The sequence below is a fragment of the Triturus cristatus genome, chromosome 6 (genome assembly GCF_964204655.1).
Source record: "Triturus cristatus chromosome 6, aTriCri1.1, whole genome shotgun sequence".
Lineage (NCBI taxonomy): Eukaryota > Metazoa > Chordata > Amphibia > Caudata > Salamandridae > Triturus > Triturus cristatus.
The window spans coordinates 1,542,754,997-1,542,780,734 of NC_140589.1; the positions used below are offsets into that span (position 1 = coordinate 1,542,754,997).

Sequence of the window (25,738 nt, forward strand, 5' to 3'; positions counted from 1 at the left end):
GTGCACTCTGGACACTGCTATTGTATTCAGATAACGTCACCTCTGTATGTTTATGGTTTCATGTATACTGCTCCTGGGGCTCTGGACACTGCTATTGTATTCAGATAACGTCACCTCTGTATGTTTATGGTCTCATGTATACTGCTCCTGGGGCTCTGGAAGCGCATTGCTGTGGTGGGCACATAATGGCGGGCGTTCAATGTGTGTCTTTGAATTATACTATCATTCAAACTGTTACACCAGGTTTGTTAGTTGTATAAAATGTATATCACATTTTTCTTGAAATACCAATAAACAAATCAAACAAAAAAAAGGATGACCAGTGTGAAGTTGCAGCAACTAAATTCGAGAGTAAGAGGATTTGAACAGCTATTCTAAAATAATTTTCCCTTTCTTTAGCATGGTGCCAAGCCAGCTTGCGTTCTCTTTCCATTGTGCTCCTTGAGGATGAGGTCAGGGTAAAGAGAAAATCTGAGTGATTTGGTGTTAGTAAAACGTGTGGTTTTAATCCGTCCAGGTAGATTTCATCAAGCTAGGTTTGGACCAGCTTTAGCTGTGTGTTGTTGATGCATAGGAAGAATTTGCTTTTGGTGGGGTATCGTTTCAGGGATGTGCTGGACATCCAGATCTGGACGAGGTGCATTCAGTGCTTGAGGAGTATTAATATCTAGAGGAGAGGACTATTTCAATTAGAGTTAACTGTTGTTGGTTTATTGTTAGATTTTTATGCTATTATTGGTGAGCGGAGTTCCAAGGGACTTCATGTGGAAGTTGAATATGACAGTGAACAAGATGGTCCCTGCTGGGATCCTCAGTTAGTCGGTAGCCTCAGGATTCTAGAGGAGCCCATATAAAAGAACTGTTGTCAATTGGAGTGGTAGGAGGACAACCAGTAAAACATGTTCCTTTTGAATGCATTTCAAGAATTCAGTGTGTTGATTATGGTAGCATGGAGGACAATATTGAATGTGACGGATAGGTACAGCAGTACCAGTGATTATCTGTAGCTCTGGACAGGAGTGCCCGATGCACATTTATAAGGTAGGGGTTTTTGTCTTGCATCATGACCAAAATGCAGACTGGTAGTAATGATTGAGATGGATGGCATTGATTTGATCTTGGATTTGTGCATAGATTACTCTTGCGATAATTTTACTGATTAAGGATACCTGAATCAGTAGTTGGCGAGGTCATACGGGTATAAAGTGGGTTTCCACTGGAGATGGAGGAATTGGCAAGCCTTGGGACCTTCTAGGAAGATGCCTTACTTGAGGGAGGTTTTCATGATGATGAGTATTGGTGAAAGAGCTTCTTCGCCGAGAGCATTGGTGCAGGATGAAGGAAAACATCATCTGCACAGGAAGTAGCTTTATAGGAGCTGGAGTTTTTTAGCGAGGTTTACAAGAAATGGGTGAGAAGAATGACCATTTTCACATGCAACAAAGAGGGGTGATCCAGGAGGACAGGCATGCTTAGCATTGTCAGTATGCTGTCAGATCTTTGGTTTTTCTTACCATAAAAGAAATGTGGGACTTGAGGCTCAGGTAGGGGGGTGACGCAGTGCTTTAAAGCCTTGACATCTGCTTCTCTTTGCTCCTCCACTAATGAAGTTGATATAGTGCTTGGCTTTGGTTGATGTAATGAGCTGTCTGCATATTGTGCAAAGAAACTTCAGTTGTGTGTGGTCTTGGTGGGGTTTTGCTTTTCTTCAATTTTCTTTCTAGTCTGTGGATGGACCTTTTGTTGTTGATGAGCCTTTGAAATACTGAGGTGCCACTGGGTTTGGCTTGCAGTTGCATGTTTTAGTTGAACATGGATGTTGACATGTTTCTCCAAATATTTGTTGATGGGATAGGAAGGAGCTGATGTAAGATGTTATAGATGAGTGGCAGGGCAACAGATGAGCTCTTTCTTGCTTTAGATATTCGACAAAGAAGTCCTTGATGGATCTGATGGTTTGTTCTCTTTTGAGATGAGTATGTTGGTTGGATGCTGAGCAGCATGATGTGGATGACAAAGAGGTTGATGAAATCCTGATGTATGGGTGGTTTGCTTTGGATTGTTGGTGATGCCAAGAAGACAAACAATAGGATGTGGCCTTTGGAGTGCGTGGGTTGGGGTTTTATACTTTTTTGTGTAGTGCTTCACATTTTGAAGCTTTTTCCCCACACTCTGAAACACAAAGGTTCCAGGGTAAAAATTAGGCAGGTGAGGCAAAAAGGGAAACATAAAAAATAAGAAGTGATACTTATACCATTCTTTCTAGTAAATATACACGAAAAAGAGCTAATTTCTTTTTTCTCTGTAGTTTAACTGCTCTGGAATTTCATAATGTTTCCAAGGTAAAATAGTATAAAATATTTTAAAACCATTTTTTCTATTGGAGGTTTGTAGTTATTCTAAGGTGTGGAAAGAGCCAATTTGGCAACCTTTGGGCTATAATAATCAGAAAAAATCCCATATGTCAGCAGATAAAGTTTGATTTTTTAAACCCCCAAAAAATATTTCTGTCAGAAGTATTATTCATTTGTTTTAAATTAGAGAAATTGAAATCCAAATAGATTTCCAAAGCATAACAACTAGCAGACATGGGAACCAGATCTGCTTCCCCAGTAAACATTATGGATAACTCGAAATACTTAGAGCGCTCTCTTATTTCTTGCAAATTGTTTGTAACTGAAACCAAAAATGAGTCAATGCTAGCCAATCTTTTCATTTTATGTGTATTTGTAAAGCACTCTATCACCTGCGAGGGTATCCTGGTGATGAGCAGGTGTATGTGTTCCAAGCCGTGCCCGTGGTAGGTTGGTTAATTGAAAAGCCAGGTCTTCAGCTTCTTGCGGAATTCAAGAAGAGATTAGGAGGCTCTGATGTGGAGTGAGAGGTCGTCCACTACTGTAGAAGCAATGTAAGAGAACACCAATACTCTTGATCTAGTTCTGTGTATGTGCCAATACCAACAACCAACAAGGGACTCCGATATTAGTTCTTTCTCGGTCATCTGTCCTGATCCCTGGGTCGATTTTCAGTTAATCCATCGAGCTCTAATAGAAAATAATAAGCTTCTATTGATGTAACTCAAGGAAGACAATAGAGTTCCACAGAAGAAGCTACATGCTGTGGTTTTAAAACCATTGTGCATGCCCAAATATTTTGTAAATATTTGAAAATTATTGTTGATGGGATTAGAAAAATCTTTATGAAGAGTCTAGAAACTCTGAAAGACACAGAAAATTAAGAGTTATGTAATGAAATGAATGTGACGCAAATGCCATAGTTGACTAATATTACTGGAGATGAAGAAAATGCTTGGCTTGTTCCATATATGTGTAAACCCTTTTATTCTATATTTTCTACAAAAATCATATTTTATCCATACATATGTTTGAAGTGTTTTAATTTCATGTTTTTGAAAACTGTGGTTAATTAAACCTAAAAAGAAAATTTTTATTTAGGGTCCGGACTAGAAAAATCATTCTATTAATAAAAGTTAAAGTAAAAATCAGGTGGGACTCAGAATTTGTTATTCAGTCTATATGTTGGCCCATTGCTGCTGTTTTTGCCCCTGGATGAATCTTGTAATATTAGACTGTAGTCTTTTTTTAACAGACAAAAGAATATAAAAGGAATTGACTCTAAATTAACTCTAAATATGTAAAGAAAAGTTGAAAATATGCTAAATTTAATAAGGTTTGCAAAACTGAAAGTGGCAAATTACACTTTTTTTAAATGCTTAGCAGTTTGTTCCAGCAATGGTCCATAATTTCCATCGACAATAGGATTAAGGTTGAGGTGAAGCGCAATACTCTGATCATAGCTAACAACAATACATTGGAAGAGTTGTGTAATATACAGTATATTGTATCCATTTGTATGTAAAAGAGATGTATTCTATACCCTGAATATGCACCAAGATATTTGGCAATCCTTTCAGCAACTGGAGGAGTGTACAAAGATTTTGAAATAGTTATCAACCGTGAGTGGAATGATAATTTTGTTTTTTAAATCTCTTTATTGAACATGTAAGCGATCCACCCTTACAAAAAAAGATCATCAAACAAATGTATATTTGGCAACATCTGGAGAAGGAAATGCAATATTGCATACATTTGGGAAGGATCATAGACATCACACATGATACATCTTTCAATTATTTCTTAATCGCTCCCTCGATTTTGTCTCCCCCCCCACTGTCCCAGCTTTCCTATTTCTTCCCAAGCTTTCCAAGTTTTTCCCCATTTCTTGGGGCAACTTCTACTTTTATATACAGATCTTTCGGGCAGTCCGCACCAGCCAGTCCATGGCCCTCCTCCAACTTGTGACCTTCGGTGGATCCTGTGCTCCCCACATCCTCTTTAAATTTCGCTTCGCCACTCCCGAGACCAGCATAAGCCAGATCTTCGTATATGTGTTGCCACCTGGCCTCCCTGTGACTCCCAGTAAATGCCAACGTGTGCCCAGGTGTATATGTAGGCCCAGCACTTCCGACATCACCCCAGTGACCCCTTCCCAATAGCGCTGGATTTTGTGACACTCCCAGATAATGTGAAAGAAGGTGCCTGTCTCCCCACATCCCCTGGCGATTGGAATTATTTTAAGATCAATTCGAAATTTCTGAATTAGAGGTTCGACACATAAAACAAAGAGACCTAGGAACAGAGGGCAGCCATACCATGTGCTACTCTTAACTGAGAGCACCTTCTCAGCATCTAGTGATGAAAAAATCCAGAGACTGGTATCTTTGTGGTGAGATTGATAAAAGTATATACAAGGGTTATATTTTCCATCCAGTTTTAGGATAAACAGATGTTGTTTTGGCGATCCAGAGGTCAGATGTGGAGTAAGTCAGGGTGCAAGAAATTTGACAACTGTTTTCCTGCCACTAAGGAAATTATATGAAGTGATAGGATGAATACAATTCATTATCCTTCCCTTTTATCTTTTATTTTTTTTATTTTTATTTTTTATTTTTATAAAAACCTTTATTTTCAAAAGTGAGGACACAGCTATTCAGCCGACAACCCGGAGGTTCGGCAGCATCGATATATAGAAACAGAGATGCGTCCCCAGTAGCGTGACAGGAGAAGTGCAAAGGTTCAATTTTAAGTAAACACAAAACACACAACAAACCCCAGCAAGGCAAGAACACTGAAAGCCCATGGTGAAAGCCCCCCAGGGGAGGCCGGACCCCACTCATCTACCAGTTACAGTACAGTGTAAAGAGGAAGAAGGGGGGAGAGCAGAGGCCAAAAAAGGGTCCATTAACCATACGGAGCTGGAAAGAAGGTCAGGAGGAAAGCTGTTCCTCGGGAGGATCCAGATCCGGGGCAACACATATTCCCCCCCTGTATTGATTCCACCGCCCCCAGATGGCGTGCCACTTCCGGGGGCGGCCTCTAGCGCAATATACCGTCTTCTCCCTTAGCATACTCCAGTCCATATTTTCTTTCCACGCGGTCAATGTGGGGGGCCCCGCGGAGCCCCACAGTCGCGCGATATCCCTCTTAGCGACCATGTTGCCCAGAGTCACCCATTGGGTCTGTGCCGCATCGTGGTCAGTGGGCCCCCAGACATTCAGGAGGCAACACCGCGCTTCCGGCTGCATAGCAATGCCCGTCACCTCCCCCATCACTGCATGGACTCTCCTCCAGAATTCCGTAATGACACCACATTCCCAAATGATATGCAGGAAAGTACCCACCATACCACATCCCCTCCTACATAGGCCGTCCTCAGAGAATCCCATGTGAACCAGCCTTGGCCCCGTCACATACACTCGATGCAGTATTTTAAGCTGCACCAGCCTCAGACGCGACGGGATCGCAACCTCCTTAGGAGAGGAAACAGCAGACTGCCAATCCTCATCATCCAACTCGAGGCCATCCCTAGTCCACTGGTCCCTCAGCCCCAGAAGCATGTCCGCCCAGACGTTGATCAGTTTCTTATAGATGAGCGAGATCGTGCTTTCGGGCATATGGCCATCAAGGACCCGGTCCTCCAAAGGAGAGGACTCAGGCACCTTCTCACCCTCTACGAGGACTGATCGGAGGGCGTGACGCACCTGAATATATCGGAAACACTCGGAAGGCCCCAGCTCATACTCCATCTGCAACTCTTCAAAGGACTTTACCTTCCCCTTATTCAGCACATCTCCCACCCTGGAGATGCCGATCAGGTCCCATTTATCAAAACCTTTTGTGTGCCAAAGCCTTCCCAGCATCTCCGATTCAAACAGCGGGGCAGCGAGGGTAAGCCTATCCTTCCAGCCCAGCGAGTCAGTTGCCATCTTCCACACACGCACTGCCACGCCAGTGGGCCCCGTGAGGGACGAGTCTAGGGACCGCGAGTACAACGCCCTGTAGTAGTTACCACCACGCAGCAGCCACCTGTCCATGGCATTCCCAGGGCTGAGGGCAGGGCCATACATCCCATGATTAATCGCGCTCAGCTGGGTGGCCCAATAGTACCGTCGGATGTCTGGGAGCGCAATGCCCCCGTCGTACCATGGAAGCGTCAACTTTGCAATAGCTATTCGCGGCCGCCCATCCCACAGCAACGTTCGTTGGAGGCCTTCGACCTCCCGAAAGTATTTGGCCGGTACCCAGTCCAAAGTATTCTGCAGTGCGTAGAGGAAGCGGGGAAGAGACATCATTTTGAACAGGGCCGCACGCCCAACGAGGGAGAGCGGCAGCCTCCGCCAGCCTTCAACATCCCGCCTCAGGCGTGCCAGGGGGGGGAGCAGGTTCTTCTCATATCGCACAGCAGGGTCCATGGAGATAAAGATCCCCAAGTACACCAAGCCCTGCTGAGCGACCTGTATCGAGCATGTTCTAGGGATCGGTGGTACCTCGCCACTAAGAACATACAAATACGATTTACTCCAGTTGATAACGAGACCCGAGTTCCTACCAAATGATGTGAGTACGTCACAGACCACTATAAGTGATTTCTTGGGTGAGGCAAGATACAGCAGGATATCATCAGCATAGAGCGAAATACGGTCCTCGTGTTCAGGCGACCATCTAAGGCCCCGTATATCCGGGTGCCAACGTATCCACGCAGCCAGCGGCTCAAGGGCGAGGGCGAACAACAAAGGCGACAAGGGACAACCCTGCCGAGTACCCCTCCCAAGCTGAAACGGAGTCGACGCCCGACCATTCACCACCACACTCGCAAGAGGCCCCTCATACAGCAACCTCACCCAGCTCACAAAACCGTGGCCAAAGCCGAACTCGGCCCACAAATATGCCCATTCCACCGTGTCAAAGGCCATCGTGGCGTCGAGAGACGCCACAATAGCTGGTTCACGCAGCGTGCCCGCCCTGGCGATTACGCCATGGAGGCGCCGAAGATTTAACGCTGTGTTTCGGTGCGGGATGAAGCCGGATTGATCCGGGTGGACCAAGTCACCAAGTACCCTAATCAATCGGGTCGCCAGGATTTTGGCCAGAATTTTCGGCTCTGCGTTAAGGAGTGAGATAGGCCTATATGAGGCGCACTTATCTCGGGGTTTGCCCTCTTTGTGTATAACCACAATCGTCGCCAGTCGCTGGTCCAACGGGAGGGTCCCACTCCCCCGCGCCTCCACAAACATGGCGCGCAGGTGAGGGGCGACCCTATCCGGAAACAGCTTGTACAGATCGACCGGCAAGCCGTTCGGTCCCGAGGCCTTACCCGAGTTTAACGCGCGGATGGCCCCCGCCACCTCGTCAACCGTTATGTCACCATCTAGATCGTCCCTATCTATATCGGAGAGGCAGGGCAACTCGATATCACGGAGGAGGTCACACGAGTCCTCGGGCGGCCTGTCCGACACTAAAGCATAAACCCTACAGAAATAGTCCGAGAAACACTTTACAATCCTCTCAGGTTCCACAATCGCCTCTCCCCTCTCTCCCGTCAACTCTGGCACAACTCTATTGACCCGTTCTTTTCTGTCCAGCCAAGCCAGGAGCTTCCCTGCCTTGTCACCTACATCATACAAACGGCCCTGCTGTTCCCTACTGAGGGTCTTAGCGGCATTCGTCACCAGGTCCTTATACTCAGTTTGCTTCAAGCAAAGCTCATGCAGTGAGGCCTCTGTAACCTCCTCCTCTAGCGCTCCCTCCAGAGCCGCGATCTCCTCCTCAACCTGCAGAACCTCGCCATCTCTCCGCCGCTTGGCAGCTACTACAAGGGAGAGGGCTTCCCCTCGGAGCACGGTCTTAAATGCTTCCCACAGCGACACTGCCGAGTCCACTGATCCCTGATTGTCCTTGAAGAAATTATCTACTTTCTTTACCAGCGCGCTGCGCATCTTGGGGTCTCGGAAATACCACGGGTTGATAGGGGCCACCCTTCCTCCTCCCTCCCGACCCAGATCCAGCCGGATCCATACTGGCGAATGGTCCGATATACCACGCGCCATGTGCCTAGCCTCGGAGACCAATGAGGCATGCGCAGCCAGAATGAGTAGGTAATCAATCCTGGAAAGGCTACCATGTGCCCCGGAGTGGAACGTGTATTGGCTCTGTGTGGGGTGCCGGAGCCTCCAGCAGTCTATCAGGCCAAGCGTGTCTAGGAAGTCTGGAAGCCACTTCTGAGCCCCCCCTGTGTCTCTGGGCGGGTGTCTATCCAGCAGACCGGAGCCAACAGCGTTGAAATCACCTCCCACCACAAGCATACCCCCCGGGAGATCCAGCAAGGCCCTACCCAGATCTGTGAACGTGGAGGCCTGCAGGGCCGGCGGGACATAAACCGAAACCAAAACCAAAGTTCTCCCTTCCCACCGCCCCGCCACCGCCACAAACCTCCCCCTATCATCAACAATGGTGGAGTCCACCTCAAATGGCAGCGAGGCTCTGACTAGGATGCCCACACCCCTGGACCCGGAAGAGAATCCCGAATGGGCTATGAATTTATAACCCTTCCTATTCAGAGCATAGCACGTATTACCTATAAGATGCGTCTCCTGCAGCAGGGCAACATCCGGCATTGACCGTTTCAAGAATTGCAAAACAATCCCACGCTTAATGCGATCCCCCAAACCATTAACATTCCAGCTTATAACACTTAAACCCCTACCCCCCATCCTCAAACGTAAAGAGGCCCACCCCACACCCGAAGAGCCACCATGGAACAGTCCTGGAAATAATCACCATGCCTTGCAGAAATAAACCCCCCAACAGCAAACCCAAAATCCCAGAAACCCCCCCCACCCTGCACCCCTGCTGCAGCTTACAAAGCCCCCCCAACTTGCAGTGTGCCTGTCGCCCTACAAAAACCCAAAATCTACAAAAAGTACCCTAAGGGAGGAAAAGAGCACCCCTCGTCCTCCCGCAACCCTCCGCATTTACTGCACTCTATGCAAGTCTTCAAATATAGCCAAATCGAGTCAGACCGGCTCCGAAAAATCAGCCCTGCCCATCCCGGCCACTGTCTCCATCCTCGGCAGTGTCCGCCCCCGTCCGTCGTCGGGGCAAAGCGTCCAGCCATTCATCGGCCATAACAGGAGAGTCAAAGAAGAATGTCCGATCTTCGTGCACCACACGTAATCTGGCAGGGAAGAGCATGGCATACTTCAGATCCCTCTCCCGGAGCCGCCTCTTCACCCCCAGAAAGCCCTGTCTCTGCCTCTGCACCTGCTGGGTGAAGTCCGGATAGAAATTCACCGACGCGTTCTGGAAGGGGACCGGGCCCGTCACCCTCGATGCTTGCAGGATAGCGTCCCGATCTCGAAAATGAAAGAGCCGGGCGACGATCGGCCTCGGCGGGGCACCCACCTTGGGCCTCCCACCCGGCACTCTATGGGCCCTTTCAACCGCAAAGAACTTTCCAAGACCCTTAGGCTGCAGATGATTAAGCACCAAGTCCTCGACAAGCAGGTCAACCGAAGCCTCATCCGAGGACTCCGGGACCCCGATGACGCGCACGTTGTTGCGCCTGGCCCGGCTCTCAAAGTCCTCCAGCCGGCGGGCGGCGAGATCACTCTCGGTCCTCAGCTTACGAACCTCGGTCTGCAGTTCCGTGACATCATCGGTGAGGCCCGTGGTCTTGAGGTCCAGGTTCTTAACCCGTTCATTCGTTTTGCCCAAGTCCGCACGGATCAGGTTGACATCCACCAAGATGGCGTCCACCTTATGCGCCAGGGCATCAAACTGTCTCCCAATCGAAGTCTGCATCCCTTCGAGCGCGCCCATGACATCCTGTAGTGAGAGCTCCGGGGCCAAAGGCGAGGCCGCCTTCTGGGTATCCAGCGACTGGCTCGACCCACTCGGTGATCCCTTCTGCAGAGCATAGCGGTCCATGCTATTGACTTGGGTATAGGCTCCCCGCCTGGTAGACTTAGCCTTCAGCCGATCCACCTCTGCTTTGCCCGACATGGTTGACACCAGGCAGGTCGGTTCAGATAAGACGGGTCCCTCTCAACGAAAGGAGTCAGGAGTGATCAGTTCTGCAGTGGGCCGCCAGAGTAGCCTGCAGAGCGTCCATAGGGTAATAAAGCCACCAAGAGCTCTCCAGGGGCAGGGCTGACAAAGGGAGAGAAAGCGAAAGTGAAAGGACGGGGACCTCCGTCCGACAGTTCACACCTCGCCTGGCCGTTGTTGTTCAACTAGGAGTCGGGCATCCTGCCAACTCTAGCCCCTGGCATCCCCGGGAGATAGGCCGCAATCTTCCGCCAGGCATAAGTCTGGTTCCCGGTGGGCGATCCGACCGCGGGTAGCATCAATCGCCTCCCTGACAGGTCATCCACACGATGCCATGCATACCGACAGGATTAAAGACAGGATAGTCGACGCCTTTTATCTTTTATTAAAGACAGAAATGTTTGACCACAGCTGTGATTTAGAGGTTGAATATTTAGCAATACACAGTGTGGAGCATCCAACATTAACAGTCCAATCTCGTTAATAGTGATCATCTCACTTGGCCTTATTTTTCTTTGTCCCAAAAGGTCTTCTCCAGGGTTTCTGGGTTTTGAAATGATTGTTCTACATCCTTATCTCAGAAAGCACCAAACTTGTACTTTCCATCTGACTCAGGCTAAGTACTCTCCCACTCCTCACCATAAGCCACTACTGACCACACACAGTATATATGCTGGTCAAATTGTAGAAGCAGGACAAGGGGTATGGGACAAGAAAGAAAGCAGAGGTACTGGACATCATCACTTTGTCTCTTTACTCCTCTTGGCACTAATGTCTGTAGGTCGACATGGGGATCGAACTGCTGATGGGATCACTTCAGTTCTCTGCTCTGAAGGTTCTGAATCTAACTTAACACTGAAAGGATATACCTTAAAAATATCTCTACATAACCAACTCTCTTTGTTATTGGTATGAAGCTGACCTTCTTGATACTGAAAGATAAATGGTGGTAAGTGACTACTCCAGTGCCCAACAACTTCCTTCTGTCTTAGCAAGACATCTATCTAAAGCTTCAAAACATGCATTTTTATAAGATTGATTATGGGTCTAACTAGCCTCTTATGCTAGTGGAGAACAGTAAACCCCCATTAACATGCTCTGATTCGTTTCCTTAACCTTATGTTTCACTTACTAAATACCACTTCTACCTTAATGCATATTATGTACACATGCCATAATCGATTGCCTTTCCAAACATGGATGGCAAATCTTTAATCAAAAGTCCTGGCTGCAGGAACATTGTAGCAGGATTGCCTGCCAAAGACGCTTTGTAACATGAGTAAAGTTGTAACCGGTAAACCTAAATGGATGCCCCCATCTCCAACTAGGGTAGCAGTTCAGGAATTCTTAGGAATGGTAGTTTCATAGTTGTCATTGAATAGTGCAACCTCCACACACATTGAGCTATTCTATAAGCCGCGGCAACACTCTGTAAACACAATGCTACCCTCTCCGCGTTCTGAGTAGACTTGGCGTCAGAAGGTTTGGAATATGAGGCCCTAGTGCCCACAGTCAGCATTGGTAAGCATTGTCTCTACCTTTGCCACCTGCCCCCTTTACCGTCTTTTGAATTTCCTGGCTTCTTTTAATCCTTTCCTCCTCTTATTTCCTTTTGTGGGCCGGAGGGATGGAGGGATGGAGGTTAGAGACTCTTGTCTCCTTTTCTTTGCCTTTGTGGTCCCTTCCCATTTTCTTACATATATTTCTATTCCCTTTAGTTTCCTTTCATAATTTGAAGTTTTACAAAGACAATTCTCTCAAATAGTTTTTTTTTAATATAAAGCATTACATTCAAATAGCTACTCTTCGTGCTACTCCTATATAAAATGGCACGGTAATACCATTTTGTTTATCCTAGAGGGTTACATAATAGTTCTCCTTGAATTTTTCTTGGTCAGCATTTAGAGATGGGTTTTCCAAATACACGACATGATGGCCTTGGAAGTAACGGCGTCAAGAAGATAGTACCTTTATACTATGTGTTTATTGGCTTCTCCACTTCCTATGAAAGGTAGATTGTGCTTTGTTGTGGCAGAATCATAGCTGGAAAGTTTTCAGACAGCTTATGAGTGACATTTCTATGGTTTCATTGTGCGTATGGGTGACATACTGCTGTCAAATGTGTGACACTTTGAGTATCAATTTCTCATGAGTAAAACAAATCCATGACCAGTATTTGGGTGGCTTTCAGTGTGTCTTCTGTTATTGCATCCTGAAGCATTTCACAGCAATCACCCTACACCAAATACAAGCCATATGTTTGGTTTGCCAATTCTTGTTACCAGTATCAACCAAACGAGGAATAACAACGATTTTGTTGAATATTTTGAAGTGAAAATCTTACTATTCTGAACATATTGGACTTTGAATTACATTACCAAGGTCTGTGGAAGAGGTATAAGTCTGCAGTGTGTTTCAATCACTTCCGTTCTCCACTTCATATCACCATGTTCTGCAGTCTCTCTGTCTCTCTCTCTCTCTCTCTCTTTCTCTCTCTCTCTCTCTCTCTCTCTCTCTCTATCTCTCTATCAGTCACTCATGCCGATTTTCCACCCCATATCTTTTGATAATCCACCACCTATCTCACGTCACCTTGTTCCCCCTTAATCTCTCTCCCCCAATGTTCTTCTGCATTCACTTTCTTATTTCCCCCCTTCACCACACACCCACCCACTCAGTCTCTCTCGTCACACACCATTCATGTTCTTTATCTTTGGTACTGACTAGATTTCGATAACCAAGTACCTCCTTCACACATTTTCAAATAAAATGATAAATGCATTTGGCACATGTGACCATCAATTTGTGTGCAGAGCAGAGAGGCCAGAGAGTGGATGAGAATGTAGTTTGAATGCCCAACTCACTGCCAAGCACTGTGAGAAACCCGCACTGCTTTCAACCTGAACGCCAAAGATTTCAACCGTGCACAGTCATGAGCGACCACCCACAACCTGAACTCACCCAGACACCTAGAGGCAACTCAGTTTATATTATACACTGCATAAAGAGTCACATGCATGGGAAAAATCTACAGAAACAAAGCATCAATGTTGTGAAAAGTAAAGAGGGACTCAGACTTCATCCCTGACGTCGATTACCTTAAGGCAACATTGGCCGGGCTTCGGCTGTGTCACTGCTCTTCTTGGTGAGAGAGATTCATGGGCCCAGAGCTAGTTACCATGGCAACCAGAGTCACCTCTTCACGGGGCCTGACTTACACTACCTGAAACATGTTATTAATCAGTCACAGTAGCGCTGGCTTTATAAAAACAGCGCTGAGATGGATCAAAGTGAAACCTTGCCAATTGTCACGCATCTGAGGTTAAGTTTCGAGGAATGAAGATGAGCTAAATATGTGGGACATTACATTCCAGTGGGGTGATGCGGGGAAATGCCCTCATTGCCTTCTGTGAATACCAAAATGAGTAAGTTACTCAAAATGAGTAAGTTACTGAAAGTGCCTGATTCACAGAACTAACTTAAGACAAAATCCTAAACTTACTACCATTTTGATATTGACAGAAGGCACATACTCATTTTGGTATTCACAGAAGGCACTTACTCATCAATGAGTAAGTGCCTTCTGTGAATACCAAAATGAGTAAGTGCTTCCTGTGAATACCAAAATGGTAGTAAGTTTAGGATTTTGTCTTAAGTTAGTTCTGTGAATCAGGCACTTTCAGTAACTTACTCATTTTGAGTAACTTACTCATTTTGGTATTCACAGAAGGCACTTACTCATTCAATGAGTAAGTGCCCTCTGTGAATACCAAAATGAGTAAGTGCCTTCTGTGAACACCAAAATGGTAGTAAGTTTAGGATTTTATCTTAAGTTAGTTCTGTGAATCGGGCCCCAGGTTTCCACCGGTTCCACAGCATGGAAAGCATGTCCACGGTGTCCATTGATGTCTGCTTAGCTGATAGCTATGATCTTTCGGGATCTCTTTGTCGCTTCTGGAGACAGAACACTGCTGCACATCAAAAATCCTTGAAAGCTATATGTGTATAGATAAGGTAGCAGTATATAAGGTCCATATTTTAATTGAGAGGTCTCAAACAGTAATTTTAAGTGGACGCTGGCCTGTAGGCATCTCTCTATATTATATAGTCGGTGTTTTCGAGTGACACCAGTAATCATAGAAAAGCTGTGTAAAAGCCCGGAACATAAAAAAGCAACGCGTCTGCTCTGAACTTTAGTGGTCGTGTCCCAGACTTTGACCTTCACATGAAGATTGTTTTATTGATAACAATAGGAAACATCTTTTTTTTGCATAAGGCCCATAACGTGAATTGATCAATGAACCTGCAAAAAGTACTTAGTAGTTTAATGGCATAATTTTGACCAGAAAACGTTGTACAATGAGTATGCTGTCTTTGTTTGCAATTTGTAGGCGCCGCCCGTACCACCGATGCCAATTCAGATATGAAAGTGACAGTTACCGTTCGCCTCGGTGAACCTGACAATACAAAGCACTGTGAGTACCTCAACTTCCGTTGGACATGTGTTTAGTCTTTCTCAATCCTTTGCTCGTTTCTTTCTTCAATGCAATGCAGCCACCGACATGATTTTTGGGTCGAGCCTAGCAACGCCCATGTGCTGCTTTGCGATGCATGGAGTAACTACTGTGGTGCCATAGACCACGCCCACCACTTTCCATTTATTCCATCCTATGCCAGTCAGAATTGCTTACTTTTCTTTGGGGAAATGCTGCTTGTTGTCCCGCTTTTGGGTGGTTGTGGGTGTGTTGTGTCTTAACATAGTGTGTGTTTGCCGCACTTTTTTAGGTTGAATGGTCCCACGCTGTGCCTTGTTGTTTGCCTGCCTCTGCTTCTTTGAGCGCATCTTTCTTCACACCCACTGGCCGTCATTCATAAACTATAATTTATGTACATTTCATAATGGCGATGAGGGCGAGCACGCACCTTTAACAAGCCAGTTATTATTATTGTTTTTTTTTTTTTAGAAACCTCTTTTTCCAGTCGGATTGATTTTCACTCTGGAAGCAGGGGCGGCTCTAGGCTCATGGTGGCCCTGTGCAGGGAGCGTAGGTAGGGGGCCCCGGAAGAGGGGGCCGCCAAATCCCTGCCAGGGGCCGCCACGAATATGTATTGTATCCGATTCCTCGTGGCCAGTGGCGTAACGAAACTTGAGGGGGCCCCCCTGCAAAGCACATGGAGGGGGACCCCCCGCGGCCCGGCCCACCACATTGCCTTACCACCCAGGTTTCTAGTATATTTTGATTTGAAACCTCCAACATTTAAATGAAATGCCTCTATATTGTCTTTCTCTAAGTTCTAAAGAAAAAGTGGGAAACACTCTTAACATACAAGCTATGCCATTTATAACAATACTGTCAAAAGCAGATTATTTAACTGAGGCAGCAATCAGAACAATGCCAAGGAGTGGTCCTATTGTCTCAGGAACTGCCTAGGGCTGAAGAACAAAGAACAACTATGAAGGGTCTGAAATAGAATTGACAATACCTTGAAACTTGGAAAGACAAACCCAAACCTGCAATTCCATAAATACTCGACAAGACAATATACATGAGAAGTACACAAGATATAACTCAGTATCCTGCGAAAGTCAAGAGAAATAGACTGGTAAATTATCTGCATGCCACACACTAGCGACAGTCAAGGGTTGTGCATGATAAAAACGTGAACTGAGAAAGCAATTTCAATCATAATGTCTTTATTAGTAAGCATTGCAAAACAGGCAGGCAATCAAGGCTGAGGAAGAAAACTGTTTGGATGCTTCAGAACATTGATGCAGATGTTTGTCTGTTTTAATTTATCATTTCTGTAGTGTAAATAATGATAAATACAAGATTTAAGGTACACGTATTAGACAAGTGCAAGCAACACCATAAATAACACTGCATGTAGAATAAAAACAAACCATATCAGCAAGTACCTAATGACTATCTATACAAACTGTAGTTTGCAAAGCAAAAGAAAAAATGTAAATTCTTTCAAAGTTCAAAATAAAGCAATCACCAGTCCAGCAATATACAAAAATCAAGCATGTTTTGTAAAAGAATCCAACTTTCTTCTTGCATCAAGGTGAAAATACTTTCAAAGTGCATGGTAAAAACAAGTCCAACAGTATGCAAAAATGAAGCCAGGTAGTCAAACAATTCCCCGTTTGGTGTGTGCATAAAGGCACATATATTTTATTTCAAAGCAACTGATAAACAGCACAGCACCAAACAATAATCAATCCTCCCTCTCTCTCTCTCAGTCTCTTCCCACCCTCTCTCTCTCTGCTCCTCCTATCATGGTATCACCTTGCCTGTGTTACCCCATCTTACTCTGGATTGCTCGCTGGCCTGAATGTCTGCATGTAGAGGCCCCCTGTTCTCACCACATTAAATGCCGTCCTTACCAATGCATTGCAGAGTCTTACAGTCTCCCAAAGCGACTTCCTGTACTTTACTACCTCCTGTTTTAAAGGTACATATTGTCTCAGCAACTCCTGTTGTCATCCAGCGTGCCCTTAAGGGAGTACCTGGCTTGGCAGTTCGGTCTGGACTGTTCCCATGAGGCACAGGGTCAAGACTAATTTGCATATGGCTGGGTTCAAACTGGAATGGCATGGTGAGCAAAAAATGGATGGATTTAGGCCCAGATCTCTGTACTGGGGTGAATGTATGACATTGTTCTGCATTCTGTCCATCAACTGTTGTTTTGCATTTGTCACCCCAAGTGGGACGGGTATGCCCAGACATGGGTCCCATGCTCTCCATGCCACTGAAATCGAGCTATCCCGGCTGAAGAGGGGTGAATCCCCTAAACCGGTCCTAGGATGCTTGGTTCCAGTCCAGGGAGGACCTGGCTTTGCAGTTCGGGCTGGACTGTTCCCATGAGGCACAGGGTCAAGACTGATTTGCATATGTGTGGCTGGGTTCAAAATGGAATGGCATGGTGAGCAAAAAAACGATGGATTTAGGCCCAGATCTCTGTACTGGGGTAAATGTATGACATTGTTCTGCATTCTGTCCATCAACTGTTGTTTTTGCATTTGTCACCCCGAGTGGGACGGGTATGCTCAGACGTGAGTCCCGTGCTCTCCATGCCACTGGAATCAAGCTATCCTGGCTGAAGAGGGGTGAAACCCCGAAACCGGTCCTAGGATGCTTGTTTCCAGTCCAGGGAGGACCTGGCTTGGCAGTTCCGCCTGGACTGTACCCATGAGGCACAGGGTCAAGACTGATTTGCATATGGCTGGGTTCAAACTGAAACGGCATGGTGAGCAAAAAAACGATGGATTTAGGCCCAGATCTCTGTACTGGGGTGAATGTATGACATTGTTCTGCATTCTGTCCATCAACTGTTGTTTTTGCATTTGTCACCCCGAGTGGGACGAGTATGCTCAGACGTGAGACCCGTGCTCTCCATGCCACTGGAATCAAGCTATCCTGGCTGACGAGGGCTGAAAGCCCGAAACTGGTCCTAGGATGCTTGGTTCCAGTCCACGGAGGACCTGGCTTGGCAGTTCGGGCTGGACTGTTTCCATGAGGCACAGGGTCAAGAGTGATTTGCATATGGCTGGGTTCAAACTGGAATGGCATGGTGAGCAAAAAAACGATGGATTTAGGCCCAGTTCTCTGTACTGGGGTGAATGTATGACATTGTTCTGCATTCTGTCCATCAACTGTTGTTTTTGCATTGCTCAACTGTGCACAGCACACCCCGTTGAACTAACTTGTATCCTTCCAAGGACAATAAAAGCCCAATTGAGCTTACTGATAGTATTACTTATTAACAACTTTTGAGCCCCTTTAAATGTGATATTCAAATGTTTTTGTATAACCTATCTGAACTACTGTGTGGGAACATCTGCACACCTTACAAAGAAAGCGTGTACATCAGCAAAATCATGTGAAACCAGAGGTGCGGTATAACAAGACAAAAATGTGTACGTACGGTCTGGCTGAAACCTCATTACAAAAAAAATATATATAACTTATTCAGTAAGACTGCAGTTAACTCTCTAAAAACTACTCCCTCGGGGCGTGGCCAAGATGGCGGGGTGAGCGGACGCTTCCTCCCGTAGCTCCTCCGGCCCGGCCAAGCTTGAGCCCTTTTCTTACGCTTTTCTCCCCCCGCTGAGGCTCAGCGTGTGAGAGGGGTGCGGCGGAGCACCTGGCGCGCACGTTGTTGTCGCTTTGGTTCGGATCGCCTCGAGGGAAGTCCCCCAAAAGTCCGATCGAGTTCGAGGAGCGACGGAGGGCCTGGGAGGCGGAGCGCATCGGAGTGCTGTCCGGGCGCCTCGGCTGGGCCTGGTGCTGAAAGCTGCGATCTGGAGGAAGTCTGACCCGTCGCTCGACGGAGGGTGAAGGAGCTCTGCGGGCTGGGAACCGGCGATGCGGAAGACTTAGGACGGGTGCTTTGGCACTCAGACTTGTGTCGGCGACACTTCGCACTGTGTGGGCCCCTGTCCCTTGGCCGAAGCACGACGGACTCTCTGTTGGGGTCGGACCATCTGGGCCCTTGCGTGTGACAGACTGAAACCGGCGGTGGAACTTATCTGATTGCTGTGCGTTTAGGGGGCCCCGGTGGTGTCGCCGTGCCTGGTCGTTCTGCCCTGCCCCGCCCTGCCGCCATTTTGTCCCCGAGGGATCAGTGGTGTTGACCTTCACCGGAGCCCTTGCTGGTGGATGTATGTGACCGTCACTGCTGCCGGGCTGACTCTCTGAGGGACGTGCTGATGAGGAGCCCCCCACTGTAGCTTCCATTGCTGTCTCGGATGGGCACCTGCGGCTGGCGGTGACCGGACTGAACCGCCATCTTGTCGCCTGTGATGCAGCGATTCTGCTGGCGGGGGGACCCCCACGTCGAGCGCTTGCCAGCGGCTGGGCATCCCTGGGGCGGCTGGACCTGTGCCCACCCGTCGACCGCAGTGTTTGCGATGAGTGGAAGAGGCGGCTCGAAGAAGGGGGACCGCACCCTGCCGGACATGCTTGGCAGGGCCCAGCAACTGCGGGACAGAACACAGCCCTCGCCGGGGTCTTCCCGGGCCACGGCGGATGTGACTGGGGGGGAGCCACCGGTCACGAGGTCCTTTATGGAAGAACTGTTTAGCTCCCTCAAAGAGGACTTCCAGACACTGAAGCGGGAAGTGGCCAGCGAGGTCCGGGAAGTGCGTAGGGAAGTGGAGGGCCTTGGCGAGCGCGTTGAAACGGTGGAGACGGAGGCCCAACGCCGGGATGAGGAGATAGTCCATCTTCAACAGGACGTTCTCCGCCTCCGGGAGCAGTGTGTTGAGCTCCAGGCCCACTCTGAGGACCTTGAGAACAGGTCACGGAGGAACAACATTCGAGTGCGTGGTGTGCCGTCCGCAGACGAGGGGTCCGATCTGGGGGGCTACCTGCAGGACCTGTTCCGAGAGATCCTGGGGGAAGCTGCGGACTTCCCTATTCGCATTGATAGGGCACATAGGGTTGGCCGGCAGCGCCAGTCATCGGCACCTCCACCGGATATTTTGGCTTTCCTGCCCGACTTCCCGCTGAAGGAACGCATCATGACTGAGGCCCGCAGGAAACAGCCCCTGACTTTCCGGGAGCGGCCTGTGGCGCTTTATCAGGACCTCTCCGCCATCACGCTGCAGAAACGCAGGTCCTTCAGGATTGCCACTGACTTTTTGCGCGAACACGAGACGCCGTACTCTTGGGGACATCCCTTCCGCCTGATCTTCCGGTGGAATGGGGTGCTACATCAGCTACGCTCCTTGCAGGACATTTGTGGGGTCCTGGGGCTTACGGCGGCGGAGGAGGAAGGAGGTTCACCGTCGTGGAGGCCCTCGGAGAGACGGAGCCGGCGGAGGTCAACGAGGCGACGATCGGCGGCCAGCGCGGGGCGTCCTGATTCCCCTACCATCAGGGCGGACATGGCCGACGCATTGAGGGCGGCGGCCAGGGACTCGGCCGGCTCCACCGGCGTGGCCTTGACGGCCTAACACTCACTCCGGGGGGAGATGCCTCTAGCTTCTTTAAATGCTGGGTATGGGGCGGGGGGGTCGGGGGGGAGCGGATGGTGGTGAGTGGCTGGACGTCCACTTCGTTTTTTTCTACGGACTTGCCCGTTTTGGGGCTTGACTGGGACAATGGGGTGTTTAGGTTTGCATTTGGCTAGTTGCCAGGGTTGTGTTTTGGGTGGGTGTAGAGGTTGTTCTGGGGTTAGGGAGGTTCCGTCCGATGTCGTCCGTGCCCACGCTTGGTCTGTTTTGGCTTGTCCCGCGCGACTGCCCCGCGCGCCCCACCCGCTGATCCCCTGCCCATTGCACGGCGTTCCTGATCCCCGGGAGGAATGTCGGCCCTAAAGGTAGTGACCCTTAATGTTCAGGGTCTGAATAACCCTGTGAAGCGCAGAGCGATCTTATCTTTGCTGGAGGGGACGCAGGCGGACATTTGCCTCTTGCAGGAGACCCACTTATTGTCCCGGGATTGCCATAGGCTGCGCTCTGCTAAGTTCCCTACCCAGTTCTTCTCCTCGGCAGCGAACAAGACGGCGGGGGTAGCCATTCTTCTAGCGAGCTCCTTTAGGGGGGAGGTTTTGTATAAGTGTGCTGAACAGAAGGGGAGGCTTCTTGCGTATCGCATGCGCTTAGGAGGCATAGCGTTTACAGTTGGTTCTGTTTATAGCCCAAATGACCACCAAGAGCGTTTCCTGGACTCCGTGTTAGTGGATGTCACTGCTTCTCCCGACCGCCACGTCATTTTGGGGGGAGACCTTAATATTGTCTTCGATTCTGTGATGGACAGATCGGCGCAGCGCTCCCCGCAGACGGGGGAACTGTCCCAGGCTGTGAAGGCCCGGATTGCGGAAATGGACTTACACGACCTTTGGCGCTCCATGCACCCCACTGATAGGGACTACTCTTACTTTTCACACGCACACCGAACCTACTCACGGCTGGACTATCTTCTGATGAGTGGACCGATGCGCGCTGCCGCCACGGCGGCGGACATTGGGGTCCTGACCCTGTCTGACCATTCACCAGTCGCCGGCGTTTTCAAGTGGCCGGCGGCCTCCCCCTCTAGGGGGGTGTGGCGCCTTCGGGATACCCTTTTACACAAAAAGTCTGTAGTGAAGCGCATTGGGGAGGTCATACAGGATTACCTAACTCACAATAGCAACACCGACACTTCACAAGCGACACAGTGGGCGGCATTGAAGGCAGTCCTCCGGGGGGAATTTATTTCCATCTCCTCAGCCGAAAATAGGGAGCGGCAACGGAAAAGGGACGAGCTGACCGTTCAGGTCCGGGAGCTTGAGCAGGTCCACCGCCGCACGGGGGCGCCAAGGGTGTGGCGGCAGTTGAAGGCTGCGAGGAAGCTCCTGTCGGCACTGGATCTTGATAGGGCGGAGTATGCCGCCTTGCGCTTGAAGCATGCCTTCTACACTGGGGGGGACAAATGTGGTAAGCTCCTAGCACACCGGCTCCGGGTCACGCAGCAGCGTAGCGTCGTTAGGGAACTGGTGGGTACGGACGGGGTGGTCATCTCCGGGGACGCAGAGGTAGCGGAATCTTTCCGCGGCTTCTACGAGACGCTGTATGCTGAGGAGCCCTCCTCGCCGCGGGATGCCGAAGGCTATTTGGAGTCAGTGACCCTTCCGGTGCTGGATCCTGCTCAGGCGGACCACCTGGAGCGGGATATCCATGTTGAGGAAGTGATTTCCGCTATCGCGCGGCTGAAGCATGGTAAGGCCCCGGGCCCGGACGGGTACACGTCTCTGTTTTACAAGACTTTTTGCACGGCTGTGGCCCCTGTCCTTACTCGGCTGTTTAATTCCTTCTCCGAACCGGGAGCCATCCCACCGGATCTCCTGAAGGCGACGGTCTCGGTAATCCCGAAACCTGGGAAGGACCGGGCCTTCTGCGGTTCGTATCGACCCATCTCGCTTTTAAATGTCGACCTCAAGTTGTATACGGGGATTCTAGCGTCCAGGCTGGGTCCACGCCTCCCCGGATTGGTGGAGGCGGACCAGGCTGGCTTTGTACCCGGTAGACAGACGGTTGACAATACCAAGCGGGTGACGCATGTTCTGGAGAAGGCCTCGCGGATCCCGGGGGAGCGGATGTTGCTGTCCGTTGATGCGGAGAAGGCCTTCGACAGAGTTCACTGGCCGTATCTCGAGCTGGTTCTCAAGAAATTGGGAATCGGTGATAAGTTCCGCACCATGGTATTCAACTGTTACAAGCATCCTTCAGCGTCGGTGCGGGTCAACGGGTGTAGCTCCGGTGGATTTGCTATCGAACGCGGCACGAGGCAGGGCTGCCCCCTCTCGCCGCTTTTGTTTGCCCTCTACATGGAGCCGTTTGCTCAGAGGATTCGCAACAACCCGGATGCTATTGGGGTCCAGATGGGCCAGTATGTCCACACGGTTAGTCTCTATGCGGACGATGTCCTGTTGACCTTGGACGACCCTAGGAGGTCGCTGCCTGCTTGCCTCCAGGAACTGGACGCCTTTGCACGTGTGGCCGGCTTCAAAATGAATATGAGCAAGTCGGTGGCGTTAGACGTGTCCCTGGCTGCGGATACCAGGAGGGACCTTCAGCGACTCTTCCCCATGCAGTGGTCCTCGTCCACGGTGTCATACCTGGGGATTCTGCTGGCGCCCACATTGCCGGAGATGGTTACGGCCAATTATACCTCCCTCAGCAGGAAGATCAAGGAGGAACTTGGCCGCTGGAGCAAGGGCCTACTGTCCTGGCTGGGGCGCATCGCGGCGGTTAAGATGACGGTGTTGCCCCAGATACTGTATCTTTTACGGGCCCTACCTCTCCAGCCCCCGGTGGGCTGGATACGACAAATGCAGGCTGACATCTCCCGCTTTGTCTGGCAGGGCCGCAAGCCACGGATGAAGAGGGTCCTCTCCACGCTTGCTCCGGAGGCGGGGGGTCTCGGTATTCCGGACCTCCGTAAGTACTTTCAGGCGGCACAGCTGCGATATCTGGTGGAGTGGAGCAGGTGGGAGTCCGACAAACACTGGCTCTTTCAAGACCAGGCAGTGGCGGGCCGCACCTTACAAGAGGTTCCATTCTTGCGCCGCGCGCATCGCCCCCCTACCCTTTACGCCTCTTTCGTTACGCGGGTCCCCCTGAGGGTGTGGGATGCAGTCTGTGAGGCTCGGGGCCTCACCACCTTCCCTTCGCCGTTCACACCCATAGTGGGCAACCCGGACTTCTCCCCAGGGATGGAGCCGGGAGTTTTTTCCCATTGGGTGCATGCGGGCTGCAGGGTGCTCTTCCAGATCTATGGACCGGAGGGCGTGATTCCTTTTCAGCAACTTCGCCAGGAATTCGGCCTGACGGAGCTGGACAGATTGCGCTACATGCAGGTTCGGCATTGGGCCCTCCAGCCCCAGGTGCGTGACACCGCTGCTCGTCAAATTACACCGTATGAGAGGTGGCTGGCTACCCTGACCTCCGACGCTAAGCTAATTACCGATCTGTACAAGTACCTACAACCCCCGCCGTTTCACTATTATAACCCGGGGAGGGAGCGCTGGCACAGAGAATTGGGTAGGACACTCAGCCACAAGGAATGGGACAAAATTGCGTATCGGGCGCGGCACTCTGCATATCATACGGGCCTTACGGAGACCTTTACTAAGGTGTCCACTTATTGGTACTACACCCCGGAGAGACTGTATGAAATGCATAAACACACTGACAAGGGGTGCTGGCGGGGCTGCGGGCAGGAGGGTACCCTCTCACACATTCTTTGGGATTGCCCCGTGCTGACCGCTTACTGGAAGGAAGTTTTCGACGAGGTGGATAAGCACTTTGGGATAGAGCTGCCGCGCTTCCCGGCGTATGTCCTGCTGGGCCTCCCCAATGACCTAATGTACCCACTGAAGTCCCGCAGGGGTAGGCAGATCGCGATTGCGCTGGGGTCTGCGGTCCAGAACATCCTTATCCACTGGTGCACCACCACTGTCCCCTCCATTACGGGTTGGTTGCATAGGCTCTGGCATGTGCTGGGAATGGAGAAGTTGTCGCTTACGGTGGCGGGGGAGATAGACCAATATGAAGAGCTGTGGCGACCCTTTCTAGCGCTGCTGTCCACCGAATTCCGGGAGCTCACCTGTCCGAGGTATCTTAGGCTTCTTAGGCTGACGCCGCCGGATAAATCTGGCGCGGGACCATAGGACGGGGGGGTTGGGGTATGTTTTTTTTTCCCTCCTTTCTTTACTGGGGGGATGAGGGGTGGGGGGGGGGTGGATTGTGCTTTGTTGAGTTGCTGCTGGCTTTCATTGCTCAGATTTGGGGTGTTGGATATGCACGCAGGGACCCCACAGATTGCATTTCTTGCCTTTCATTTACTGTGCTTTTCCTCTGGACCACCGAGCTATCCTTCGCCAACCCTCTTGAGTTGCACCTTTTTCTTTTACTGTATTATATGTACCCTAACCTCCTATCCCCCTCCCCCCATGGTTTGTTTTGTTTCAATAAAAACGTTTTAAACATAAAAACTACTCCCTCGACACCATCAGAATTTCTACGGACAAGCACAATTGTAGTGGTATGACGATTTAATAATAGAAACACGTCTCGTGGAGGGGGCGGAACATAACGGTGAGGCCAGCCTAGTTCTGGGGTTCGCTGTACCCCATTCCCAGCCATCAAGCCTGCCTCTGTGTGGTGCATCCGCACTCCGAGATATGAAAAGGTGTCTGATTCCCATTGCAAGGAGGGGGCTAGGGGCCGTATCTTGCTCTCCTCTCCCAGGAAGTTCGGGCACAAGCAAGGCTTCCCTCAGTTTATCTTTAACCCTAGAAAAGACCAAAATCCCCCAGTACTCAGACTGGTTCACTAAGTACAATGCCAGAATTCATTTTTAATAAGAAAAAAGCAGATAAAACACCCACACCGTTGCTAATACTATAGGTATGAAAGGTCTGAGTTAGCTCTAACCTAGAGACAAGTTTAACTTATTTTCCGCATCATGTAATAAAATAAATATCATATACATGCTTCCATGTAACGAGGGGTTTGGGGCCTCCCTCTTCCTCCATTGGTCTGTTTATCTGGCGCATTTTGCAGCCCCTCAACACAGCATTGAGCAATGGGTCCAACTCACTTCAGCAATTGTCTGTTTTCTACTGTGATTTCTGGAATTTTTCCAGATCACAAGTGTATATCTGCCTAAAATGTAGTGCTCTCAGGTACAATGGATGGTGGCCAATACTTTCCTCTGCCAATGCTTTTTTTTCTTTCTGTTTTTTACCCTTTTTATTTCATAGTCATAATCCTTAGGTGTTTAACGAATCTCTTTGTTACAATAATTCAAAACCAGTAATACATGTTTTGGTCCAATATG

General features: G+C 49.3%; 1 protein-coding gene across 1 annotated transcript in view; it reads left to right on the forward strand.

The window, feature by feature from the left end:
- LOC146821647 (uncharacterized) overlaps positions 1-25,738 on the forward strand; it is a 1,582,729-nt gene that overhangs the window by 1,753 nt on the left and 1,555,238 nt on the right. The window contains exon 2 of the mRNA XM_085609888.1: positions 721-814. Coding sequence (XP_085466014.1) covers positions 721-814 — 94 coding nt within the window. The remainder of the gene's footprint in view (positions 1-720; positions 815-25,738) is intronic.